Source organism: Chrysochloris asiatica, unplaced genomic scaffold, assembly GCF_000296735.1.
Source record: "Chrysochloris asiatica unplaced genomic scaffold, ChrAsi1.0 scaffold00124, whole genome shotgun sequence".
Taxonomy (NCBI): Eukaryota; Metazoa; Chordata; class Mammalia; order Afrosoricida; family Chrysochloridae; genus Chrysochloris; species Chrysochloris asiatica.
The window spans coordinates 6,693,748-6,716,219 of NW_006408642.1; the positions used below are offsets into that span (position 1 = coordinate 6,693,748).

The 22,472-nt window shown below is 49.6% G+C and overlaps 2 protein-coding genes across 4 annotated transcripts in view; one reads left to right on the forward strand and one right to left on the reverse strand.

Moving 5' to 3' along the window:
- Nucleotides 1-7,920, forward strand: part of MAP4 (microtubule-associated protein 4) — a 168,236-nt gene extending 160,316 nt beyond the window's left edge. Inside the window, 3 exon segments of the mRNA XM_006868836.1 lie at nucleotides 3,480-3,561; nucleotides 5,381-5,493; nucleotides 7,774-7,920. Of these exon segments, the coding sequence (XP_006868898.1) occupies nucleotides 3,480-3,561; nucleotides 5,381-5,493; nucleotides 7,774-7,920 (342 nt within the window).
- A 2,488-nt stretch (nucleotides 7,921-10,408) lies between these two features.
- DHX30 (DEAH (Asp-Glu-Ala-His) box helicase 30) overlaps nucleotides 10,409-22,472 on the reverse strand; it is a 34,004-nt gene continuing 21,940 nt past the window's right edge. For all 3 annotated transcript variants that reach the window (XM_006868792.1, XM_006868791.1, XM_006868790.1), the window contains 17 exons: nucleotides 22,262-22,372; nucleotides 17,665-17,966; nucleotides 17,123-17,243; nucleotides 16,462-16,611; nucleotides 14,560-14,712; nucleotides 13,438-14,274; nucleotides 13,126-13,201; nucleotides 12,933-13,037; nucleotides 12,523-12,698; nucleotides 12,154-12,360; nucleotides 11,986-12,067; nucleotides 11,722-11,915; nucleotides 11,480-11,639; nucleotides 11,240-11,397; nucleotides 11,048-11,151; nucleotides 10,832-10,971; nucleotides 10,409-10,735 (listed from right to left, as the gene is read on the reverse strand). In XM_006868792.1, the coding sequence (XP_006868854.1) occupies nucleotides 10,482-10,735; nucleotides 10,832-10,971; nucleotides 11,048-11,151; nucleotides 11,240-11,397; nucleotides 11,480-11,639; nucleotides 11,722-11,915; nucleotides 11,986-12,067; nucleotides 12,154-12,360; nucleotides 12,523-12,698; nucleotides 12,933-13,037; nucleotides 13,126-13,201; nucleotides 13,438-14,274; nucleotides 14,560-14,712; nucleotides 16,462-16,611; nucleotides 17,123-17,243; nucleotides 17,665-17,966; nucleotides 22,262-22,372 (3,330 nt within the window). In that variant the 3' untranslated portion in view covers nucleotides 10,409-10,481. The remainder of the gene's footprint in view (nucleotides 10,736-10,831; nucleotides 10,972-11,047; nucleotides 11,152-11,239; nucleotides 11,398-11,479; nucleotides 11,640-11,721; nucleotides 11,916-11,985; nucleotides 12,068-12,153; nucleotides 12,361-12,522; nucleotides 12,699-12,932; nucleotides 13,038-13,125; nucleotides 13,202-13,437; nucleotides 14,275-14,559; nucleotides 14,713-16,461; nucleotides 16,612-17,122; nucleotides 17,244-17,664; nucleotides 17,967-22,261; nucleotides 22,373-22,472) is intronic.

A 22,472-nucleotide genomic window follows, 5' to 3' on the forward strand; every position in this document is an offset into this window, starting at 1 on the left:
TAATCAGATGAGGGACAGTTTGCTATGTCTACTAGGTAGCTAAAGTCTGATCCTCAGAGACTATGGTTTGGACGGTCAACAACGCTTGGGCCCACAGGGCCTTGACCTCCTGACCGGGTCCGCACGGTCTGCATCAGATTCCCCCTTATTTATTTGTTTAAGGGACGCTGCCTGTCTTAGGTGGTCAGTGTGAATTCCTCAGTCTTACCTGTCATCGAAACTCATTGCAGCATGGCAATGAGTGCAACTTAGCTTTTAAAAAACTTTTTATTGTGAAAATTTTCAAGCATGCAGGAATAGAAAACAGTAAAATGAACTTGTACGATAGACACATCTTCAGTTATTACCTGGTAGGCTATATTGTTCTATCTATCTATGCCCACTCTTGAGTGTTTTGAAGCCAGCCTCATGTATATCATTTAATCATAAATACAGACCCTTAAAAATAAACAGAAAACATATCCCTACTAGCATATAAAACAGGTTTGCTTTTTATAATATTTGAATCAGGATCCAACCAAGTAAACAAATAAAGTCTGTAAATATGGCTGGTTGCTCTGTGTCTTAAGTTTCTTTTACTCTATATAAGTTCCCTGCATCTTTTTTTTTTTTTTAAACTGCCTAGCAATTTATTTGTGAATATACTGGGTGGTTGTCCTAGAATTTGATTTTCTGATTATATTCCCACTGTTTAATATACCATATTTCTTTGTCCCTCATTTGTCTGTTTGTTGGTTCAGGTTTGATTTTTTTTTCCTTCTATCTTAGTATGACTATGTCAACAAGAGTTGTTTTTCAATCAGGAGGCACGTGATGTCTCTCTTTCTTCTGCTTCTCTCCATGTTGGTAGCTATTGTTGCTAAATACCTAGATCTGTGAGTTCATGAGCATACAACTAAGAAACTCTTAATTCTATCATTCCTTCATTTTTGAGCTGAAATACATCTATAAAGGGAAACTTCCCTTCAGCAATTATGGTTTGAGTGATAAGTGGGTAAAGGGTAAAAAGAAGTGGCAGCTTTGAGAACATGTGGGGTCAGTACCTTGGAGAGTTCCTAGGCCTTGAAGGGTTAACACCTCACAGGTGGCCCTAGGGCTTCCCTTTCAGTTTAGGGATCATGCAAGACGAGCTTGTCTCTTGCTTTTGGACACAAGATGGGCAGATAGTCTTGGTTGAAGCAGGTGCTATATCTTGTGTGTTTATGAGGAACAAGAACAGGGAGATGCACATGGATGAGGTCTTCATGGCTTCTCTTCTAGAATTGGCCATTTTTTTCCCCTGGCAGATAAAATATGATGTTGCGTTCTGACCCCAGATATAGCATTTATAGTGATTTGACAACAGTTCTATAACTTGGGGGCTCTCCTTTCCATCAGTACATATTTAAGGGCTGCCTGCAATATATCATGGCATCCTAGTGATGTCGTGAGTTAAGTGTTGAGATGTTACCTGAAAGGTTAGTGGTTCTAATACACCAACCACTCTGGAGAAAGATGGGGCAACCTCTGTAAAGATTTGCAACCTCAGAAACCGTAAGGGCAATTTTACTCTGTCTTAGAGGGTCACTATAAGTCAACTTGACAACAGTTTTGGATTTTGTAATGTATCATAAATCCCTTCCATGTTGGGGGTACCTATAAATAGCTAAGGAATTGAATGATCTATAGATTGAAGAGAAAAACAAAGCATTGATTCTGTCTAGGAAAAATTCCAGCCTTGTTGGAAAGATGAAATATTGTGGAGACTGTATTTTGACTGTACTTCCCCAGCATTAGCAGATCACTCAACATATAGTGGGTCCTCTGTCCATGATAACCGAGCACCTGAAGCAGTTATTGTATAGTTCATGATGGTTTCCCTTTAAAGAGATAATGTGAGGAAGAGATGGGCTGAAGCTAAAGCCAGGAAAGGCTTTGGAGAAGGAGATTTTGAGCAGGATGAGAGGAAGACGTAATGGTCTTGTCTAGGTTAGGAAACAGCATGAGCCAGAAATCTAGAGGCAAGAATAAGCATGGCTCAGGTAAACTGACAGTCAAAGGTACATAACTATGAGCCATGCTTTGTGCTGGGAAAATAAAGTACAGTAGATAACACATCTGCCTTCTTGAGACTGTATTTCTCTTGTGGATTAAATTGTGTTCTTAAAAATATGTGTTGAATTCCTGTCTGTTGCACATGGGAGTCTAATCTTGTTTAGAAATAAGGTTTTCTGTTTGTTATATGTTACTCTGAAGGTATACCCATGTAGGGTAGATCCTAACTCTAATTTGTACTTTGATGTTATACATAAAAGAGAATAGACTCTGACTAACATAGGCAAAAAGAAAGACAGAGATGAGACAGATGCATCTCCAAGCCCAGGAATGCCATGAAAAAAGTTAACCTTAGTAATAAAGCAACTAAAACAAACCATGTTTCATACCTTAGCAAGGTTTTTTTCTTTAGCAAGAAGAGGATGTGGTGAGACAAACAAGTAAAGCTGTTTGGTGGCGGTGTCAATTAAAAGATTTCAGGAAAGCCATTTGGGTATACTTTTTTTTTTTTAATGTTTTATTGTGAATTATGTGATCGTTTACATGGGAGAACATTAGTTTTACATTCATTCTATTGTGTATCGTTTTGGGTACACTTTTCAAAGCCCTTTAATACCACCTGACTCCTTGACTGTGTAACTGCGCTTGCGGGCATGTTGCCTGAGGGAGTCCTCAGAACTGCAAAGACTTGTTCTTAAAAGGTGTCTATTATAGTGGTGAAAACTGGAATTGGAAATCAACTCAGTCTTCAATATTAAGAATACACTTAGGTTCATATAGTATTCTTTTGTTGGTAAGTGCCCTTGAGTCGATTCTGACTCATAGTGACCCTGTATAGGGTTTCTGAGCAGTAGCTGGTGGATTTAAACTGCTAATGTGCCACACCAGGAGTCCTCATATAGCATGTCATAAGATAAATTATTATCTGCCTGTTCCTTTGCAGAACTTTTGTGGGGAAACCTCACAATTTAACTTAAGCAGGAATACAAATCTCAGCCATGATGAGGAAAATGTTTTTAAGAGACTGGTAGAAAGTATATGAAAATATTATTCTAGGTTATCTCTAGGCAAGAGGTTTACATATAACTTTTTGAGATGAAACAAACATTTCAGGGAGAACCAGGTTCAAGACCTGGAAAACTTGGAAAAGAACTGCCTGTGTGCCCTGCCCTGACCAGGTCAGGCTGTAATGGCCTTGCGTGTGTCAGAAACAGACTGAACTGGTGTGACTGGAGGAGCATCAGGAGCAAAAAGCAGGTCCAAAGTGTTTCAAGGGCTCTTACAGGCATTTGGGGATGACCCTGACCTTGAGCAGACTGAGACAGGCTACAGAGGAAGAAAATAAACTGGAACATGAAGATGATTATACAAAGGAGCATGACTTATACAAAGGACCCTGACCTTATGTCTCTATGAATAATGATTTCTTTGTGTTGTCTCCTCAGGTTCAGATTCAGAACAAGAAAGTTGACATTTCTAAAGTCTCATCCAAATGTGGATCCAAGGCTAACATCAAACACAAACCTGGTGAGTGGTGTCATCTTGCCATCTGGAGCTCATAGGGACGAATGGGCCTGCCATGGACCAGAAATAGCTCTTTGGCTGGGGATGGTCTCATCCCTACACCTTATCATTCCATAAAGATTCTGGTGGCTCCCTGAATCTGAAAAAAGTCTCAGCAGTGGAAGCAACACAGCCTGCAATCCTTATTATCTGGTAGGGTAGGGAGGATCACAATGCTAACATTCACATGCTAAGGTGGAGAAGGAAGAGTTTGTAAAGACCACCCAGCGTTCTCTTGAACACCTGCTGTGTGCATGGCATGCTGTCCCCTGGGAGCCAGGGTCAGTCAGCTCCCACAGGAACAGAGCTAGCATTTCAGAAGCTAGGACTGCAGGGACAAGCAATACTGTGTAGACCCACAAATAAGTGCCTTCAACAACAACAACGCAGAGTTTCCTTCCACCCCACAAAGGCCTCTGCACCCCTGCCTTGGCTATGGGCGAAACAGTCCTGTGTGTCCTGATTCCCAAGTCCACAAGAAATTCAGGGGTAGGGAAGCCATCACTGCAGCATTGGGGAGACCTGGCATCTCAGAAGGTCAGTCTCCATGGACCACTCTGAAGGTCAAGGTAAAGAGACAACTTTCCTTCTCAGTGAATTGTGTTGTCTATTTTAGACTGTGTTGTTATTTAAAGGGTCAAAAAGTTTGCCCCCTAGCTATTCCCTTCATTTATTTATTTATTTGCTTCTTATTACAGAAAGTAATGTTAGCCTCTGTAGCCTGTTTTGTTTGTTTCAATTGGAAGATTATATGTAACACAATATTTGCCTTTTCACACTTTTTCTGGTTTACAACTTAGTGATATCAGTTATATTTTTCAAGTTGTGCAACCATTATCCTTCATCAATGCCAATTTTCCCTTTCATCTGGAAGATCCACTCTTGTGAGATACTTCCTTCCCCAGTGACACTAAATGACTGGAGGTGTGGCTTTTCCCTGAGGCTGAGCTATGTCACTGAAGAGCCGGGGGGTATTGAGGTTTGTGATGTGAGCTGTGGAGCTGGAACCACGCTGAGGGAATCTAGCCTTACTCCCTCCTTGATTTCTGCTCAGGAAACTGAATCCCTGAGGTCGGCCAGGGTCCATGCTGAGCTGGGTCATGTCTACCCTCTCTCTACTCAGTTCTGAGGCCACTTCTTTTTACCTATTTTTCCACTAATGTGTGACTGAGTTAAAAGGCCCAGACAAGCCACATTGACACGTGCCCCTGTCAACCACTAGCTCAGCAACATTGAGAAAGTCATCTCTCTCCCAACCTGTTTTAGTAGCTTTAAAACAAGGGTCATGACCTTAACTAAACTGTGGAGGCTGTGTACTGCTTACCATCTTCCTCCTCCCTCCCTCTCCTGCAGAAGGAGTTACCAGAAGCAGTCATCTCAGGACCCTTGAGGGGCTGGCTGGGCAGTGAGGGGAAGCACTGCCCCTCCTCCGGGCTGTTCTGTGCTGTGACTGCTAGACTGAAAGACCGCCTGACCGGCCCAGAGCAGTCTGTGAGCCTGTGTCAACCTCTCCTTGCCTCCATGTTCTTCCTCAGAACTGCCCCACAACAGCACACCTTTTTTTTTTTCTTAACTGTTGTATTGTGAACTATGCAATAGTTTACATGGGAGAACATTAGTTTTACATTCATTCTATCATATATCGTCTCATTGCCATGGTTCCAATCCCCTCCATAACAGCGCACCTTTTGCCTTTGACAAGCCAGCATCTCTTTTCTGGCTTTATCTACAGGAGTCTTTTTCAATCACTCCTAGTGACCAGTGGATTCTGTTCTGGTTGCAGGTGGAGGAGATGTCAAGATTGAAAGTCAGAAGTTGAACTTCAAGGAGAAGGCCCAGGCGAAGGTGGGATCCCTCGATAATGTGGGCCACCTGCCTGCGGGAGGTGCTGTGAAGGTAGCCAGTGGGTCACAGGGGGACACAGCTGGGCAGGGGTGTAAGTTGTGCAGCTAGGATCAAGGTCCCAGCAGGTGGGCACCTGTCGCCGCCCCTCAGTTTCTACAGGAGTTGTGTCTTCATCCACCATTGCTGTGTTACCGTCATCTATCATCAGTCCTGACTGAGGCAGGAGAGGTGACAAGCCCCCTCCTGGCCCCATCTCACCTGTCTAGCTGGACACAGACCTTGTCCTGAGAGCCTTGGCCTTCCTTAACTCTTGAGGCCCTGAACCTATCTCCTCCATTTGCAGAATGACTGTGGCCTGGGGCATGGTCACTCAAGGCAGGTCTATACCATATGGTTCTCCCAGCAGACTGCTGAACAAGGACAACATGAGTGCCTGCTCTGTGTCAGGCTCTGCTTCTGGCCTGGTAGCAGGATGGCACATTTTTTAATGCTGGGGGCAGCAGGCTTGGCATCCACCTGAATGGAGGCCAACCTGCAGATAACCCAGCTCAGTGTTCTAGGAGTGGGTAACAGCTGCCCATCCTCAGGATTGGCTGGGCCTCTCCTTCCTCCTTTCCATCCCCCTCCCTCCTTCCACAGTACTGTGAGACCCTCTGTGTGCCAAGACACTGTCTGTCCTTTGTTCTGTGGCATTGGTGGGCAACTCGGAAGGCTGAGTGGGGAGTCCATAGGCAGCTGCTCTGGGCCTTCCCCCACATCTGTTCACCCAGCCTATGCCATTACCCTGTCCTGTGAGGGTGCTGATCCAAGCCCTGACCAACTTCAGTGAGCATTTTAGGGGTCCTCAAATTCTCAGTTCACACCCCAAGCGCCTGTGAGGGTGCTGCTCTGGAGTCTTCTGACTAGAGTTGGGCGCAGCAGAGAGTTGGCACAGGTGTCCTTACTTGTCCATGGCCAGCAGCAAGTGAGTGCAGCCCAGGACTCTGGCCTGGGCATCTCCACCCCCAAATCTGATGATATGCTTTTATACTCAAATTACCATTTTTTTTTTTCCCCTTCTCTTTCTTTTTGTTGGAGTTGTCTAATACAGAGACTTGTTCTTTTCCCAATTCTTATTAAAACCCACTGTGAAGTGTCCCCATTGTTTCCTTTGGGGTTGAAAATTGATCCATAAGGGTTTCAGACATACTGAGGCTTCCCACTGTTGTTCCCTCTCTCTCTGCTTTGCTCACACTGTGTGTTCACTGTCTCCAAATGTTCTTCTCCTCCCATGAAGTCTCCAGGTCCTAGATGTCCCTCAGTCACACTTTGTGGGCAGTTGCCATGTTCATCAGCTCTTTCTTGTATCCTTCCCCACAGCCACCTTCTTCCTCCCTTCCCTGTGTCCCCTGAACAGTGGCCCACAGAGAAGAGGCTTCAGTGTCTAGGGCATATGAACAGATAAATGACCAAACAGGATGTGGAAGCATCTCGGAGCACCCACTGTGTACATGCGGTGTCAGGTCTTCCTCCTTAGGGGCTGATTACAAGCCCCTGAGCTTCTAAAAGTGATCCACATCACCCCTGCTGCCGACCCAGTTCAGTCCCATTGTCTTTCTAAGATTGTCCTTCAGGTTTGTTGCTAAGTATCCGTTGTCATAGCTCCCTTTTTATTTGGTACCAGCCTTGTGGAGAGGTTGGCACTATCACCTTGGGCTCTGGTCACTGCCAGGGCTGCCTCCCAGAGGCCTTGCTCCCGCTCTGCACCAGGTGGCTACAGTCAGGGGGAACCAGGTGGCAGGGGATTCTCCTCTGATGAGGCCTTGATCCCGTGGGAGGCTGGGCAACATGGGTGGGATTTGTGTGTGAAATCCACTGTCATTCCATTCCACTCCCTCCCCCACTGACCCTGCATTGTCTCCCCCATGTTTCATTGTAGACTGAGGGCGGTAGCAGCGAGGCCCTTCCGTGTCCGGGCCCCCCTGCTGGGGAGGAGCCAGTCATCCCTGAGGCTGCACCCGAAGCTGGCACCCCCACTTTGGCCTGTGGCCTCAGTGGCCATACAACCCTGTCAGGGGGTGGTGACCAAAGGGAGGCCCAGACCTTGGACAGCCAGATCCAGGAGACAAGTAAGTGGCCGGGCTCGGCCTGAGGGCCAGCCAGGGGCCCTGCCACTGGCCGAAAATTGAAACTCCTTTGTGTGTTGACTAGAGTGTGGCCTAAATTTTAATGAAGCAACCTTTTATTTTCCAGGCATTTAATGATGACATTCTGGTCTCGTCTTCCGTCCCCTGTGTTCCTCGTCTTGTGTCCCCTGTTGCCCTCTCCCACCCCTCCCCCATGTCACTGCAGATTGAGACCTACAGGCTGACGTTCCGGGCCAACGCCAGGGCCCGCACCGACCATGGGGCAGACATTGTCTCCCGGCCCCCCTACTTTCCTGGCGGCCCCACCTTGGGCACCCGGGCCCCTGGGTCTCTCACCCAGGCTGCCCACTAGACGTGTGACCGCGTGGGTGCTGGGCAGCAGCAGTCTCACCACCACGCCACCTCCCATTGCCTCCCCAGGCCCGGTCCCCTGCTTTGCTCCTGCTCCCACATTGCACCACTGCTGCCCAGAGGAGGCTGGGAAGGGAATCTGTTGGGGTCGAGGAGGGGGAACCAGATTCCAACCTTCTCTTAGTTTGGTTTTACTGACTGAAGCCCAGAGACATGCCCTTCCCGCCCCAGGGTCCACCTAGAAGGAGAGTGGAGGTGGGGCCCTCAGTGAGTACTCTGCCTGCCTGCCTCCTCTGGAGCCCAGTAAGCAAGCAAGCACTGCCTCCTGTTAGCCCCATAGGGACACTTGCCATGCAGGTGGTGCCAGCCCCCTCCTTGCTGCCCTGCCCCCCATGTTAGTTAGGGGTCAGTACCACCTGGCCCTGCTGCTTTCCATACTTATTGCCCAGCTGCTATCAAAACTGTCTTTTATTCATTTTATCTTTTGTTTCTAATAACCTAAAAACTGGTGTAGTAGTTTTACAGATTGAGGCCATGTCTGAATGAAAGTTCTCAGTAGGTGTTGAAGGTTAGAGGGAGAAGAAAGCTGTAAGCCTACACCTAGGAGCCTGTCAGTTCTTGGGGGCTAGAGCCGCCCACTGAGTAGGGCCAGCCCTGCTTGAACAGACTGGGCCCTGGAGATGGACTGGCAGGGAAGGGGACGTGGTGGGGCAGGAGCCCCGAGAGTGAGCAGTGGGAAACACAAGGGACTGGTCAGAGTATGAACTTGTGGTGTTGGCATTGTGTGTGTATGCTGCTTCTCTTCTAACCAAGAGGCTGGTTTTGGCATTTCTGTTTTGTTTCCTGGGATCTAGTGGGAGACACAAAGGCTGGGGAAACAGGGAAGGGCCAAGGACCTAAAACTCCTCCAAGCCTGCACCTAGTACACTCAGGCCCTTAGTAACGGAGTCAGGGTGTCTAGAAGTCACATGAAAAGTGGGGAATCAGGTCTTGAAATTTAAAATAAAAGGCAGGAGATTGAGGCTAGCCTGTGGAGGGGTGTCCCAGCTGGGCCCAGTCTTCAGGGGCTGCGGTGATGGGAAATCCCAGAAATTGTATTGACATGAAGATTCCTATTGTACTTGTATTTTTTGTATTAAACTTTGCATGGTTTCTAATAAAGGATTAAAGCCTACCAGTTTGTAGTGAAATGGCCTGGGAGTGTCCACGGGCTGATCCTCTAGAAGAGCATTTCCTGCAGTGCAGATTTGTCTCTGGGGGGTAGCCCTCCCTTCCACCTCAACCCCTCTGCTCCTGGTGTCCCTTGCAACTGGACAAAGCAGGGGTCTTTGCTTAGATTTTGATTTGATCTGTGTGTAAGGAGGACACCCCTGGGCTTGGCAGTTTCTACCCATTTCTTAGAATTATCCCTGGGCAGTTCTGACATTGTATCCACAGCTCCCCAAGCACCCACCAAGTTAGAGGTGGCTGTGTTTTGTGGAAAAAGCTTTCCTGCCTAGAGATGGTTTGCAGGGTGGTAAGGGCACCAACGCTGTGACCACAGGTAGAAGTCGGACGCGGCAAGACCTCATCAAGAGACACAGCAGAGCCAATAGTGCTGGACGTAAAGGTCTTGGGTTCATGAGGGTGCCAATTTGGCATAGGGACCTTTCACTGGTTTTGCCAAGGGTGGAGGTGGTAACCGAGTGCCTGCTCACAGCCCCTTTGAAAGATCCCATGAGCCAGAGAACCTGTGAAAGCTGGCCCGAGGGGGAAGGGGGGTACCCATGGTCCCTGTGTAGCGTGTGCCACTCTGGGTTTGTCTGTTACCAACTGGCGTACGGCTCAACCATTACCTTCATCAATCTTTGATCCTATTGTAAACATTTAAAGACTAAATAAAGCTGTGTGATGTCCCACCAGGCAGGTCTTGCGCTTCCTTCCTCCGTGCCCTCGTTTGTGTCCACCTCCAGCATTTGGGATGCTCCTGGACATCCTCTTGCTGAGGGACAGGTATGCACAATCTTAATGACCTTAACTCTGACTCTACAGGTGTGACCAAGGGAATATACAAAAGCTGTTGGGCATTGGTGTGCTGTGGAACTTTCTCATCTGCCCGGGCCTAGGGGTGACAGACAGCCAATAAGAATACACACCGAAAACCACCAGACCTGCAAGGACCATGACTATTCTGCCCACAGTGAGGGCAGCCAGCCAGGGCAGTACAAGGAGCAGCAGGTAGAACCTAGACCCAAACAGATTTCCTAAATGTCTGCCCAAGAGCAGCAGTGATCCCAGGTTGTAGTCAAGTTAGTAAAGAGCATTGGTCGTTCCAGCACTAAGGGGGGGTGGCTCCTAATCCCTTTCTTCCCTAAAACCTTGGGCCTTGTCCCCTAGTAGTAAGCACATCCACTCTCCTTCTATGCCTTCATTTTCTCTTAGAATGGGAATGGGTGCCCCAGAGCCCAGTGTGCTGAGGCCCTAAGAAGGGACCCCAGAGATAGCGATGCTCACAAGGGATAAATAGAACTTTATTTTAAATAAACATATGCACTCTGTACACAGCCCCAGAGGAAGCGGGGCTCAGTCATCAGCTGTCTTGCGTACATCAAAGCTGCCACAAGGTCCACGCAGCAGTTCTGCTAGTAGAGCAAGCAGCTGCCCGTGTTCTTGCTGCACACTGAGAGGTAGTGCAGCCAGCTCACTGCGCAGACTCTGCTCCACCATGCGGCCCAGAGCCCGGCGCAGCTCCCTCAGCAGCCGCACAGTGCGAGAGTCCCCCTCCAGCCTCAGCAGGTCACTGTCACTCAGTGAGATGGTGGCTCGGCGCCCATCATCTAGGGGGAAAGGAGAGATGGCAGGAGCCTAGCTGAGGCCAACCTGAGAAGATGGACCAGCCCTACAAGTTAAGGTGGGTGTCTGCAGGTACCCACCACGGATGTGCACGTCCCCGTCCGTCAGTAGCAGCACAGCTAGTGGGTGCACCTGGGAGGAGTCCCGGACGAAGACGCTGCCATTGGACTTGACAGCCATGAAATATGTCAGCCACCGGCTCCGCAACCGTGTGGCCTCCCTAGAGAACATAGGCTGGGTGATGCTACCTTTGTGGCCTTTCCCAGCAGCCCGGCCCAGCCCTGCCTGACCCCAACCTGTTAATGGTCGACTTGTGCAGCAAGATGTTGCCGGATTTGGTCCTGTATGTGACACTGTTGGGCTTGAACTTCCCCTGCCGGGTCACCTTGCCCTGCCTCACCTGCAAAATTGGAGGGAAAGATGGATGTGGCTGAACTCTGGGCTGGAGGTAGCTCGGTACAGTCAACGCCCCCTCCCAAGGCCAGCACCTGGATGAGATTGGGGTACAACCCCGCCATCAGCACACCCTTCACCAGTTCCTCTTCCTCACTGTACTCGTTGCACTGGGCAGAGGCCAGGGTACAGTCCGAGGGCTTCCCCACTAGGAAAGCTTCATAAATGTTCTCCGAAAACTGCTTGATGAGGCCTGGAGAGACAAAGTGCACTGTGAACCAAGGGCCCGGAGTACAAGCTCAGTGAGGGTTAGGGGGGTGCCAGGCCCAGCTGACCGTGGATGAAGCGCAGGCTGGGTGCATACAGCAGGTTCTCCTCCAGGTAATTCTCCCGGGAGCTGCGGTCCTGCCAGCGCAACACTTCTTCCCAACCTGCCACGGCGCGCACAAAGGCCAGATGGTCGCTGCCACTGTCATGACTCAGCAGTGCCTTCACCTGGGAGAGGAGGAGAGAAGCAGGGGTCAGCACGACAGCAGACAGGAGAGACAGAGGGCTATGAGAAGGAGCTGGGTCTGACCTTGTCCACCTCTGCCCGGTTCTGCAGGCTGCTGCTGAAGGGGTCCCGGGTGAGGCAGGAAACCACCACCAGCAATGGGTGTAGGCAACGGAAGATGGCAGCCAGCACTATAGCCTTGGCCAGCCGAGGGTCAGTGGAGATGTGGGCCAGGCGCTGCCCCAGGGTGGTCAGGTACTCTCGCTGGTCCAGCACTCCTGCAACAGCTCAGCAGTCAGCCCCCAGCCCTCCCAGCCACTCTGCTGCCCGGCTCAACCCCCTACTCACCAATCTCCTGCAGCAAGATCACAGCCTCGTCCACTGCTTTGATGTCAGGACTGTCCACAGCCTTGGAGAGGAACTCCACTGCCTACAAGGACAAGCCAGAGCCCATCAGGAGCCTCCTCCCACCTGCCGACTGTGAGGCCAGCGTGTGCCCAACCCTGCCCTGCGCACCGTCTTCTCAGGCATGTGGATCTTGGCTTGCAGCACCAGGTTCTCAAGGGGTGTGCGCAGGATCTCTGGTACTTGGAAAGTGGCCATTTTCTCCAGCCGGCTGCGTGGGAACAGGTGGTAGGCAAAGCCTGACTGACACCGGCCTGCCCGGCCCCGGCGCTGGATAACATTTGCTCGCGATACCCACACGGTTTCCAGGCAGGACACCTGAGGACGGGGGTGGGTTAGGCGGGTAAGCAGCAGCTCCAACTGTCCATAGCACCCTCAAGCTCACACTGTGTGGCTTTCTGACACACAGCAGGTCTGAGCTGGGCTTTCCCCCTCCCCAGGGCTGGCTGTGACAAGTTCGGGCCCCACTGACAGCAGCACCTTGGTCTTCAGGTCATAGCGCTCCTCTTTGTGCAGACCGCTGTCCACGACGTGCACAATGTCATTAATTGTGATGGATGTCTCAGCAATGTTGGTGGCCAACACAATCTTGCGCACCCCAAGTGGAGGCTGCTGGAATATGGCCTTCTGGTCCATCATGGGGATATTGGAGTGCACTGGAGGCAGCAACACACAGATCAGGGCCCCTGCTCCATCCACAGTAGCCCCAGGAGGAGGGCACAAGTTTTTACCCCATTTTGTTGAAACCCAGCTGAAAATCATCAGAGCTGGGAAAAGTGGCCTACTTGGTCAGAAACCCAGTCCCCTAAAGTTCAATGTAGGGCTTCAGTCCCCAGGGAAGAGGGTAAGACTCCTACGTGGGGAGCATCATACCTGCCATGCTCGCTCACCTGGCAGGATGAGGTACTTGCTCTCATGCATGCCCAAGGCTTCCTGAAGGCGCTGCTGCACTCCTTTGATCTCCTGCCAGCCTGGCAGGAAGCACAGGATCCCACCTGTAAAGGGGCCCTGCAGGTGTGAGCCAGCTACTCTGGCAGATGGGGCTGGGGTAGGTGGAGGGCACATGGTTGGGAACGCACGCACCTGGTTCCCCACGGGCATCAATGTGCAGAACCAGATCAGTCACGAGGTCCAAATCGAGGGCGCACTCATCCTCAGACTGGGGGGTGGGGGGGAGTAGCCACAGTCACAGTTCCAGGTCAAGGAGGCACAGAATGTCCCATCCAACCCTCACAATAGCCCTGCCATGTTGGTGTAATGATTTCCCAAGGAAACTAAGACTTGGGCAGGGTAGGAGGCTTGCCTGAGGTCACCAAATGGCGGGGACAAAGAAGAGAAAAATCCAAACAGGAAAGGTGAGGAGCCAGGGGTGGACAGATAGGGACGTCCCCTCACCTCGTGGTGCCGGTGCCGATGTGGGTACTGGTGCTTGCCCAGCTTGGCCAGGATGTCCTCCAAATAGTGCTCCTTGACAGGGTACATGAAACCGGGCACCTTGATGACAGGGCAGCCACCAAAGTACCGGGAGAAGCGCTCATTGTCACCTGTAGCACTCATGAGCACCAGCCTTAGGGCTGGGTTCAGTCGCTGCAGGCCTTTAAGCAGAATGAGCAGGAAGTCTGTATTCACATCCCGCTCGTGCACCTCGTCCACAATGACATGGCTCACGCCCTCAAGGCTGGGGTTGCTCTGCAGCTTCCTCAGCAGAATGCCCACAGTGCAGAAGAGCAGGGCTCCGCCTCGGGCCGGAGGCTTGCTTTCCAACCGCACTTGGAAGCCCACATTCCGGCGCAGGGAAGGGCCCAGTTCATGGCTGACCCGCTGTGCCACAGACACAGCGGAGATGCGGCGTGGCTGGGTAATGATCACATTGCAGCAGGCACCACGGCCCTCAGTCACATAACGCTCCAGCAATAGCTGGGGGATGCGCGTGGTCTTCCCACAGCCCGTGTCCCCCGAGATGACCACCACCTGGTGTTGCTCAATGGCATTGAGGATGGCGTCCCGATGAGGGTCCACAGGTAGCTGGGGGACCTCCTGCCAGACTGGCCCTCGCCGCCGCCACAGCTCGAGCAGGCTCTGGCTCAGACGTATTTCCTCTGCTTCTAACAAGGGTATATAAGGTTTGCCCGTAATAGGGTCACTCAGGGGCCCTGAGTCCTTGCCTAAGGGCAAGATGTCATTGCTCTGTAGTCGGGGCTCTGGGGAGATCCATGAACTGTCCACAGGGTACTGGGGGCAAGGAAGAAAACAAACTGTGAGAGAAATATCTTCTTCCTCATTCGATCACTACCTGCCCACCTGCAGAATCACCTGGCTCAGGTATGAGCCCAACCCGCAGGGCAGTGGACTTAAACCACTGACTGTCCTGGGACCCTGTGGTGCTCCAGGCTCAAATCTCAGTGAGGAACATAAGAAAGCCAACATGTTTGACTCTAGCAGGAGGCTTTCAACCCCAAGAAGGTGAAGGCAGAGGGAAGCCAGAAGGCCAGGGAGCTGCGGGAGGGGCCATCTTACGTGGTTCAGGAAGGTCTCGATCTTGCGAAGGATGGGCTCAGGCACCTGGATGGTACATGGCCGGCGCTGGGTTTCACCCAGCTCACGCAAGGAGGCCAGGTTGTACATGGCATGGGTCAACGGCTCGTTGTTCCTGTCAACCAGCCCCAGACTCTGCAGAGGGACACATAAAGCTCAGGCTCTGACCACCCCAAAGAGCTAGACCGATAGCCTCAGAAGCTCCAAGGCGAGAAGTTATGTAGAACCACTTCAATTCTAAGACATTTTGGTTTTTGGCTAACATGACAAAGGAGGGAGAAATGAGGAGTATGGAAAATGTGAATCTCCTAAACAAATGGATTAAGTTTTTAAAAAATAATTTGGAAAAGTAGACCTGATATTCCAAACAGAATAGCCCCGCCCCTGCCCAAGGGTGATGTCCTGGGGAGGTCTCCCTAAGCAGCTGAAGTTACTCTGGTAGCGTAGTGGTTATGAGTCGGGCTGCCAACCTCAAGGTCAGCAGTTCGAAACTACCAGCAGCTCTCTGTGGGAGAAAGATGAGGCATTCTGCTCCCGTAAAGATTTACAGCCTCGGAAACCCTGTGCAGGGTCACTATGAGTCGGCATCAACTCCACGGTACTTTAACAACAACAACAAGCAGCTGAATAACCTGTTATAGCCCAATCTCCTGTCCACAAATGCCCAACAGGTTCCTTTAAGACCCATACTCTGCCCATTCTTTCAGGTTCACCTGCCACCTTGGTCTCTTGCATTGCACCTGTCTACGTGAGCCCACCATATACAAACAAGCTGATTTTCTATAAATGTCTGTTTCTACAACTTGATAGCCATTTGAAGGTAAGCACTGCATTGTATTTCCCTACACAACCAGAGCCACCCACCAGCAATAACACAAGGATTCTGACACTGCGCCAGTGCGTAAAACCAGTCGTTTTCTCCCCTTCCCCCCCGAGGACTATGTCCCTATTATCTGTAAGTCTACACTCTGCTCTCCCTCCTCCTTAGAGAAGTCTTCTGTCCCTCCAACCCCTCCAGGTAGCCCCATCCTCTGGACTTCCTGGCAAACCAGTTATAAGGTCCTTAAAGTTGGGGCTCTGCTCTCTGGACCACAGAAGATGTCACCACAGCCACCCTGCAGGAGGACTTCCAACTTTCCCACAGGTCTGTATGGACTTAACCCTACAGTTCCAGGCCATCAGTGACTTCCAGAATTGTGCCAATTAGAAGCTTGCTCCTTTTCTGACACAAGTTTCTACCATGCTGGGATGCTTAAGATCATCCATGTTTGTGAGCATCAAGTTAAAATTAGACTTCTTACAAGTTCTATCCATGAGTCCTCGTTTAGCCCTCTGAGCCACAGATCACACATCTATTCCGCCTTCCTCTTCTACCCTGTCCTCACCATCAGCTGGATCTAAATTGTGGCATGCAGAGAAGAATACACCACTTAAGGTCTCTGATCATTTGGGGCCTGCTTCCTCTCATTCTTGAACTAAACTTTACTGATGAGGGTCCAGTCCATTCACTTCTAGGGCATGGCACTTACATCACTGTGGCATCACTGGAACTGCCAGCTGTTACGTCACATTACCTTCACCTTGATGCCTCCTGATCTTCCTTCCATTAAAATACCAAAGCCCAGGTCATCAAGATCTTTCTGAATCATTAACACAGGCACTGCTCCCCTAAACTTTAGAGCTTTGAGAAAACAAGGACTGATTTTTTTCAGCTTTACCCAGTTTATGGCCACCAGTGGAACTCTGGGGAATTCCTGGAAACAGCACATAGCCACACAGCCTCTGGAGTGTTTCATTTCTTGGAAATGTGGTCCAAACTGCCCCGAGTACAGAAGACCTCCAGGACATCCCCATGTATCACTCCAGGAACCCTCCTGAGCTCACCTTCAGTTTCTTGCAGGCCAAGGCTGCCGCCTTATTCTCAGCCTCTGCTTTGCGGCGCCCTTTGGCAACAAAGGTCATAGGACAGGGCCAGAGCAGGGTGAGGGTGGACAGCTTGGTCTTGGTGCCCACAGTATGGAACTGCATAAGGTTCTAGAAGGCAATCAAGAGAAATGGTTATGAAAATCAATTATGGCATTCTTAGAATGCAAACAACCCAGAGATGGAATTAACCTCTATTTTAGCAGGTGCCACACGAGTTCTGCTACTTTGCACCCATGGAGTTGGGGCCTTTTAGTCCTCGGCTTATTTCTCTTCTGAGCCACAATTTCCACAGGAAAAGCTGGTGTTTGGTCAGTGCCACTCACTACCTGCCTTCCTAGTCTACTGTCCTCAGCACCTTGCGGCAACAAGTATAGACAGAGGCTCTGCTTACCCAACAACCCTCAGTGTGGCAAGAGATGTCCGCATTCAGCAGAACGGCCACCACATCCCCCTTGTCCGCCGCATCCTATACTCCCACAGCCCGAGTTTCACCCGGCAGCTAAGGAGTGGGGCATGAGTCAGGCAACTGCAGCCCTCTCAGCCCAGAGGTCCTCAAGGCAAATCCAGTGTAACAAGTTCAGCTCCACACATGCACCCACCTCAGGGCCGCACAACGCACCTTAGCCGTGGAGGATGAGGTTGCAATCTGAATGACCTTGGCCAGAAGGTTCTTGGGAAGCGGAAACTGGGTCAGAGCCCTAATGGCACTCTCATCATCTGTCATCTCAAAGGAGCCCCCCCTGCAAGGACCAAACGTGAAGGTGAAAAACTTCTACCTCTGTCTGGGCCAATTTCACCTCAGGCTGAGACCTGGGTGTTAGGACTGTTGAGGGATGCATGAAAAAGATGGGGTGCTGAGCACATATAGGCAGTACTCCCTCAGGTCCCCCATCAGGCAGAGGGCAGATAGGGTGGGTGCTTGTCTTTTAAGACCTGAGTGTGAGCTGACGGGAGGGGCCATGATGCCATTTTGCTGAAGCCCAACCACAAGGCCAGAGGTGACTATCCCTTCAGAGTGGACAAACATACCAATAAGTAACAGGATGCAAAGCCTGCAGTGTAGATGGGAGCCCCCTCATCTCAAAGATGGCCTGGAGGTCACCCCTACCCCCATACAAAGGTGTAGACAATGTCCCCTACACCCCCCACCTACGGCAGTACCTCGAGTCCCTGAGTGGGGTGTGAGAGTCCTGCTGGGTCATTGATAGGAAGTCAGTAACATCAATGGTCCCCTCTTCTAGCTCTTCCTCCTCATCCTCCTCTTCTTCCCGGCCCAAGGATCGGGATAGACCACCAGGCCCCCCAGGCCGGATGCCCTCAGGATTCAGCTGCCTCCAGGAAGTGGGTGGCATGGTGGGCTCTGGGCGCCACCAACTGTCAGCTGGGGAGCCAAAGCGATCAGCTAGCACACGGTATTTGGCTGCATCAAAAAGTTCATTCCTGGGACCAAGCAGACCCCAGCCCTGGAAGAAAAGGGGCATTGTGATGATCAGTCTGCCCACACCACAGTCTGCCTGGACCATACCCAGCTATGCCCAGTTCCACCCAAGTCCCTCCTATGGGGCAGTCGTACTTTTTCACCTGTCTGCCCACCTCAGACCCTAGGTCAAAACCCAGGAGAGAGAACACAAAATGCTAACTTTGATGCATGACAACAAAAAGATAAATTGAAAACCTATTTGACAAAAACTAAGAGCAAACCAAAGCAAAGACCCTCCCAAGGCACTGGGGCAGCAGAAATACCCTCACAGTGACCCATGAAGTGTCAGCAAACACAGCAGTCAGAGACTGCATAACATCACCTGAAAATAGGTCTTCCATGCAAGCAAAGAGCAAACTCTACAGAAATAACTGAAAATAAAATTTAAACCATATACATAAAAATCTAGGATAAGAAATGCATTATTTTTTAGAGACAATGTTAAAATACTTTGAGTCTTTAGCTTGTACAAAGCAACGTGCTGACCACCCTGGGTACTGTCAGTAGAAACAAAACCAGGTCCCTGCCCTTAGGAAGTTTAGAATCTAATAAACAGAACAGAAATGCAGACAGCCAGCATCTAAGAAAGAAAGAAGAAACCAGAACAATGAGTAAAGCACAGCTTCAAGAAGGCGCCCTGGACCTTTAGGGGGAGGAGGATTTCAGTGTGTGAGGGGCAGCATGAACTGTGCCCCAGGTCTCTGACATGAGGACCTAGGCAGTGGATAGGAGGAGCCAGAGCCCAGCTATTAGCCCAGTGGGCTCCAGCCCACTTGTCTCAGGACATAGTGAGCAGTGACTACAACTGCCTTAAAATTCTCCCCTCACATCACCAAGATTATCCAATGTAATTTAAAATAATTTTTCTATACCTATTTGCAACATAACAAAAACTATAAACTACCTAAGATGAACTTTAGGGTATTAAAAACTGGTATTCAAACAAACCAACCAAAAAACTCATGCACAAAGATAATGTTGTACATCCAGCTGGGGTCTTAGAAGCTCATGAGCAGCCATCTAACGTCCAACCACTGGTCTCCCCATCCAGAGCATAGAATAAAGAAAAGCAAATATACATTGTAATAATTAATCCAGTGGGCTAATGGACATGACCCTCAATCCCTACAACCCTGAAACCAGAAGAACTAGATGGTGGCCTGCTACACTACTGCTCTAAAAGAATCTACAACAGAAGGTCCCAGATCCAATGGGGAAAAATGTGGATGCAAACTCAAAATAATAAACAAAAAAAACAGGGTGATTGGTCAGATGCACTGGTAGAACACCCAGATTGTGATCTTCGTGTCTAGACCTGAACTCACTCATGGCTCAACTTTCAGCCAAACAACAGACAGGCCTATACGATGAACAATCAATCATCTGAGATCAAAAGGGTGGCATCTGCCCAGGGATAAAGCTCAGAAGGAAGGAAAGGATAGGAAAAAAGAATGAATGGAAATAGACAACACAGGGAGGAAATGGGAAGGAAGAGTGCTGCTGCATAGCAGGGACTGCAACCAGTCACGAAACAAAATGTGTATGAATTGTTGAATGGGAAAACAATTTGCTCTGTAAACGTTCACCCAAACTATACACACAAAAGCTTTTGAAAAATTGTTAAGTGCCATCGAGTCGATTCCGACCCACAGCGACCCTGAATAGGGTTTCCGAGGAGCGACTGGTGATCTTGAACCACCAACCTTGCATAGAACTATAAAATTCCAAATGGACATAAATACAGGAAGAGAAATATATGCTACTGAATGACAAGACTTCTCTGCCCAAGGAGTCAAAAGCTCCTAAATTTACCCATAAATGGTAACATAATTCCAACCAACATTTAGAAAACCCTTTGGGGACTGGACAGATTCAGACGTCCATGTGGACAGGAGGATTTTGCACACACTGTGCAGACATCCCAGCACACTTCCAGCCCCGGTAAGCAGGCGGTTCAGTGACGGCGCCACTCCAGCTCAGCTCCCTGGCTTCTGTGGGGCTGCTTCACCTTTTACAAGGACATATGTGACGAGACAGAACCACCACTGTGCTTGGACTTACACAACAGGAGAGCTTCTACAATGGCCTCACCCCAATCAGCCGACTGTTCTCCCCACAGAATGCTAGCTCACGTGTCAGCATTTACCCCCTCTTCTGTTGGAGAAGCACACATCCTTCCCTACCCCTACCTCTGACTACTGTCCTTTCAGCCTTTACCTTCTCTAGAAACCGCCCCTCTGCCACTGCCACCACTGTCTCTGCTCTTCCCCATCCACTACTGTGATTGGTCCCGAAGGCAAACTTGGTGTTCAAATCAAAACTCCTACCTGTGACATTATCACTTTGGTGTGCTGGCTCCTGCCTCCCTGTCTATACCACAACCAGCCATTCAGCACCCATGCTCACTGTCCTTGCAGTTCCTCACACACACCCTGGTTCACACTCAGCCCCTGCATCTGGGCTCCCTGTTCCTGGCAAACTTCTGTAGCACGCCTACCCTATTGAGGATCTCAGTACTACTAGTGTTGTTGTTGTTAAGTGCTGTGGAGTAAGTTTTGAGGCACAGCGACCCTGTATAGGGTTTCCGAGAAGCGACTGGTGGGTCTGAACTCCACTAGCGTTGGGGCAGGGTACTATATGTTGTAGGGGTGGTCTTGTGCAGCACAGAATGTTCAGTAGCATCTCCAGCCTCTACTCCCTTATATGCCAGCAGTATCACCCCAACCGTGGCAATCAAAAAGGTTTCCAATCATTGTCAACAGTTGCTTGGGGAGGGAGGATAGGCTGGGGAGCAAAATCACCCAAGGTTGAGCACCACAGAAGGTAGAACTAGTCTATGGAAGATGGATTTTGGATACATTAAGTAAACAGGTATAGTTGAAACTGTGGGCGATAAGATTTCCCCAGGGAGACAAAGAAGAAAAGTCAGAGAGTGAGCCAAAGACAAAGGAGAAGCTGGTGTAATTCCAAGGCTGAGAAGAGACACCCGGCAGTGTCAAAGCCACGAGGGCAGAGCACAGGCGCTACTCCAGTCACTCAACAGTTACCCGGTGAGTGCGGCTGAGTGCCAGGACTGTGAGGATGCAATGTCACTGAAGTGCAGGAACAGAAAGCACAGCATAGGGAGCTATATGCAGTGGAAGCAGGACTGAGGGAAGGTGTGAGAACCCCAAAGTATTACTGAGGCCTACAAAAACAGAATTAAAATAAAAATTCTGAAAATTTAATTTAAAAGGTATGGAGGAAAAATAAAGAGGAGAGAAAAAAAGGGAAGAGTAATGTGTGGGTCCAGGACAGAAAGGAAGCCCCTTTCTCTTCAGCTGCAGGAAGGAAGCATAAAAGTGGAAGCCTAGAGTCCAGGAGCTCAGAGAAGCTGAGTGAATATGAATGTTATGGCTTTGTCTTATCAGGATAGAGATGAAGAACCAAGGAAGATTCAAGGCTGGCAGAGTCAAAACAGGAGTCTACTACAGATGGACATAAAGGCTAGTGAGCAAAGCTGAAGACCCAGCAAATGCTGGCTCACCAAAAATCTGACAGCAACCCATGCCTGTGGTTGTGTACCGTCCAGTCAGTTCTGACTCATAGTGACCCTGTATAGGGTTTCCAAGTCTTTAAATACCTTGGAAGAAGAAAGCTTCATCTTTTTCTGATGAACCGAGGTCTAGCCACTGGGAAATAAGAGAAGACTAGATCATGGTTTCCTTCCCAATCTGTGTGGTTATCAAAGAGCCCTGGTACAGTAGTAGATTATGAGCTGGGCTGCTAACCACAAAGGTCAGTAGCTCTAATCTAGCAGTCATTCTGCAGGAGAAAGATGAGACTGTCTGCTCCCATACAGATTTATAGTCTCAGAAACTTTATACGGGGTTGCTATGAGTTAGAACTGACTCGGTGGCACACAACCACCTCTAATAAAACATATTTACAGGGAAAACCCCACATAAAATAATGTGTTAAGAAACAGAAACAAAAATGGAATATATATACTATGCACTACAGGCAGTGTTTCATAAAAGTCCTCTTCTCTACAGTTTTTGAAATCAGAGAAGATGACACCAAAGTAGCAAAAACAAACAAACAAAACACAAAAACTTTCCATCATTGACTGAATAGCAAGAAAGAGGCTCATGTGGCAGGGGCTCAGGATAGACAAGTGGTGGACATGCTAGTCATCTTCCACCAAGATGTCCCTGGCACCACACCAAGAGCCTGCTCAAACAAGGGGCAGAGTTCCCCAGGGGAAAGGTCGATTTGGCTTCACCAGGAGAGGGTCACCTTGAAGAGTTGGCAGGCTGCAGCAGCAGCGTGCCGCTCAGCGTCAATCTTCTTGCTGCCATAGCCTTCCACCTCCACACTCTTAGGCCACTTAATGTGTAGGGTGACTTTCTGAGAAAAAGAGAGAAGAAAACTCAAGATCCAGCCGGCAAATTTGTTACAAATCACATGACCTAAAAACAACAAAGCTGTGGACCTCCTGAAAGCCATG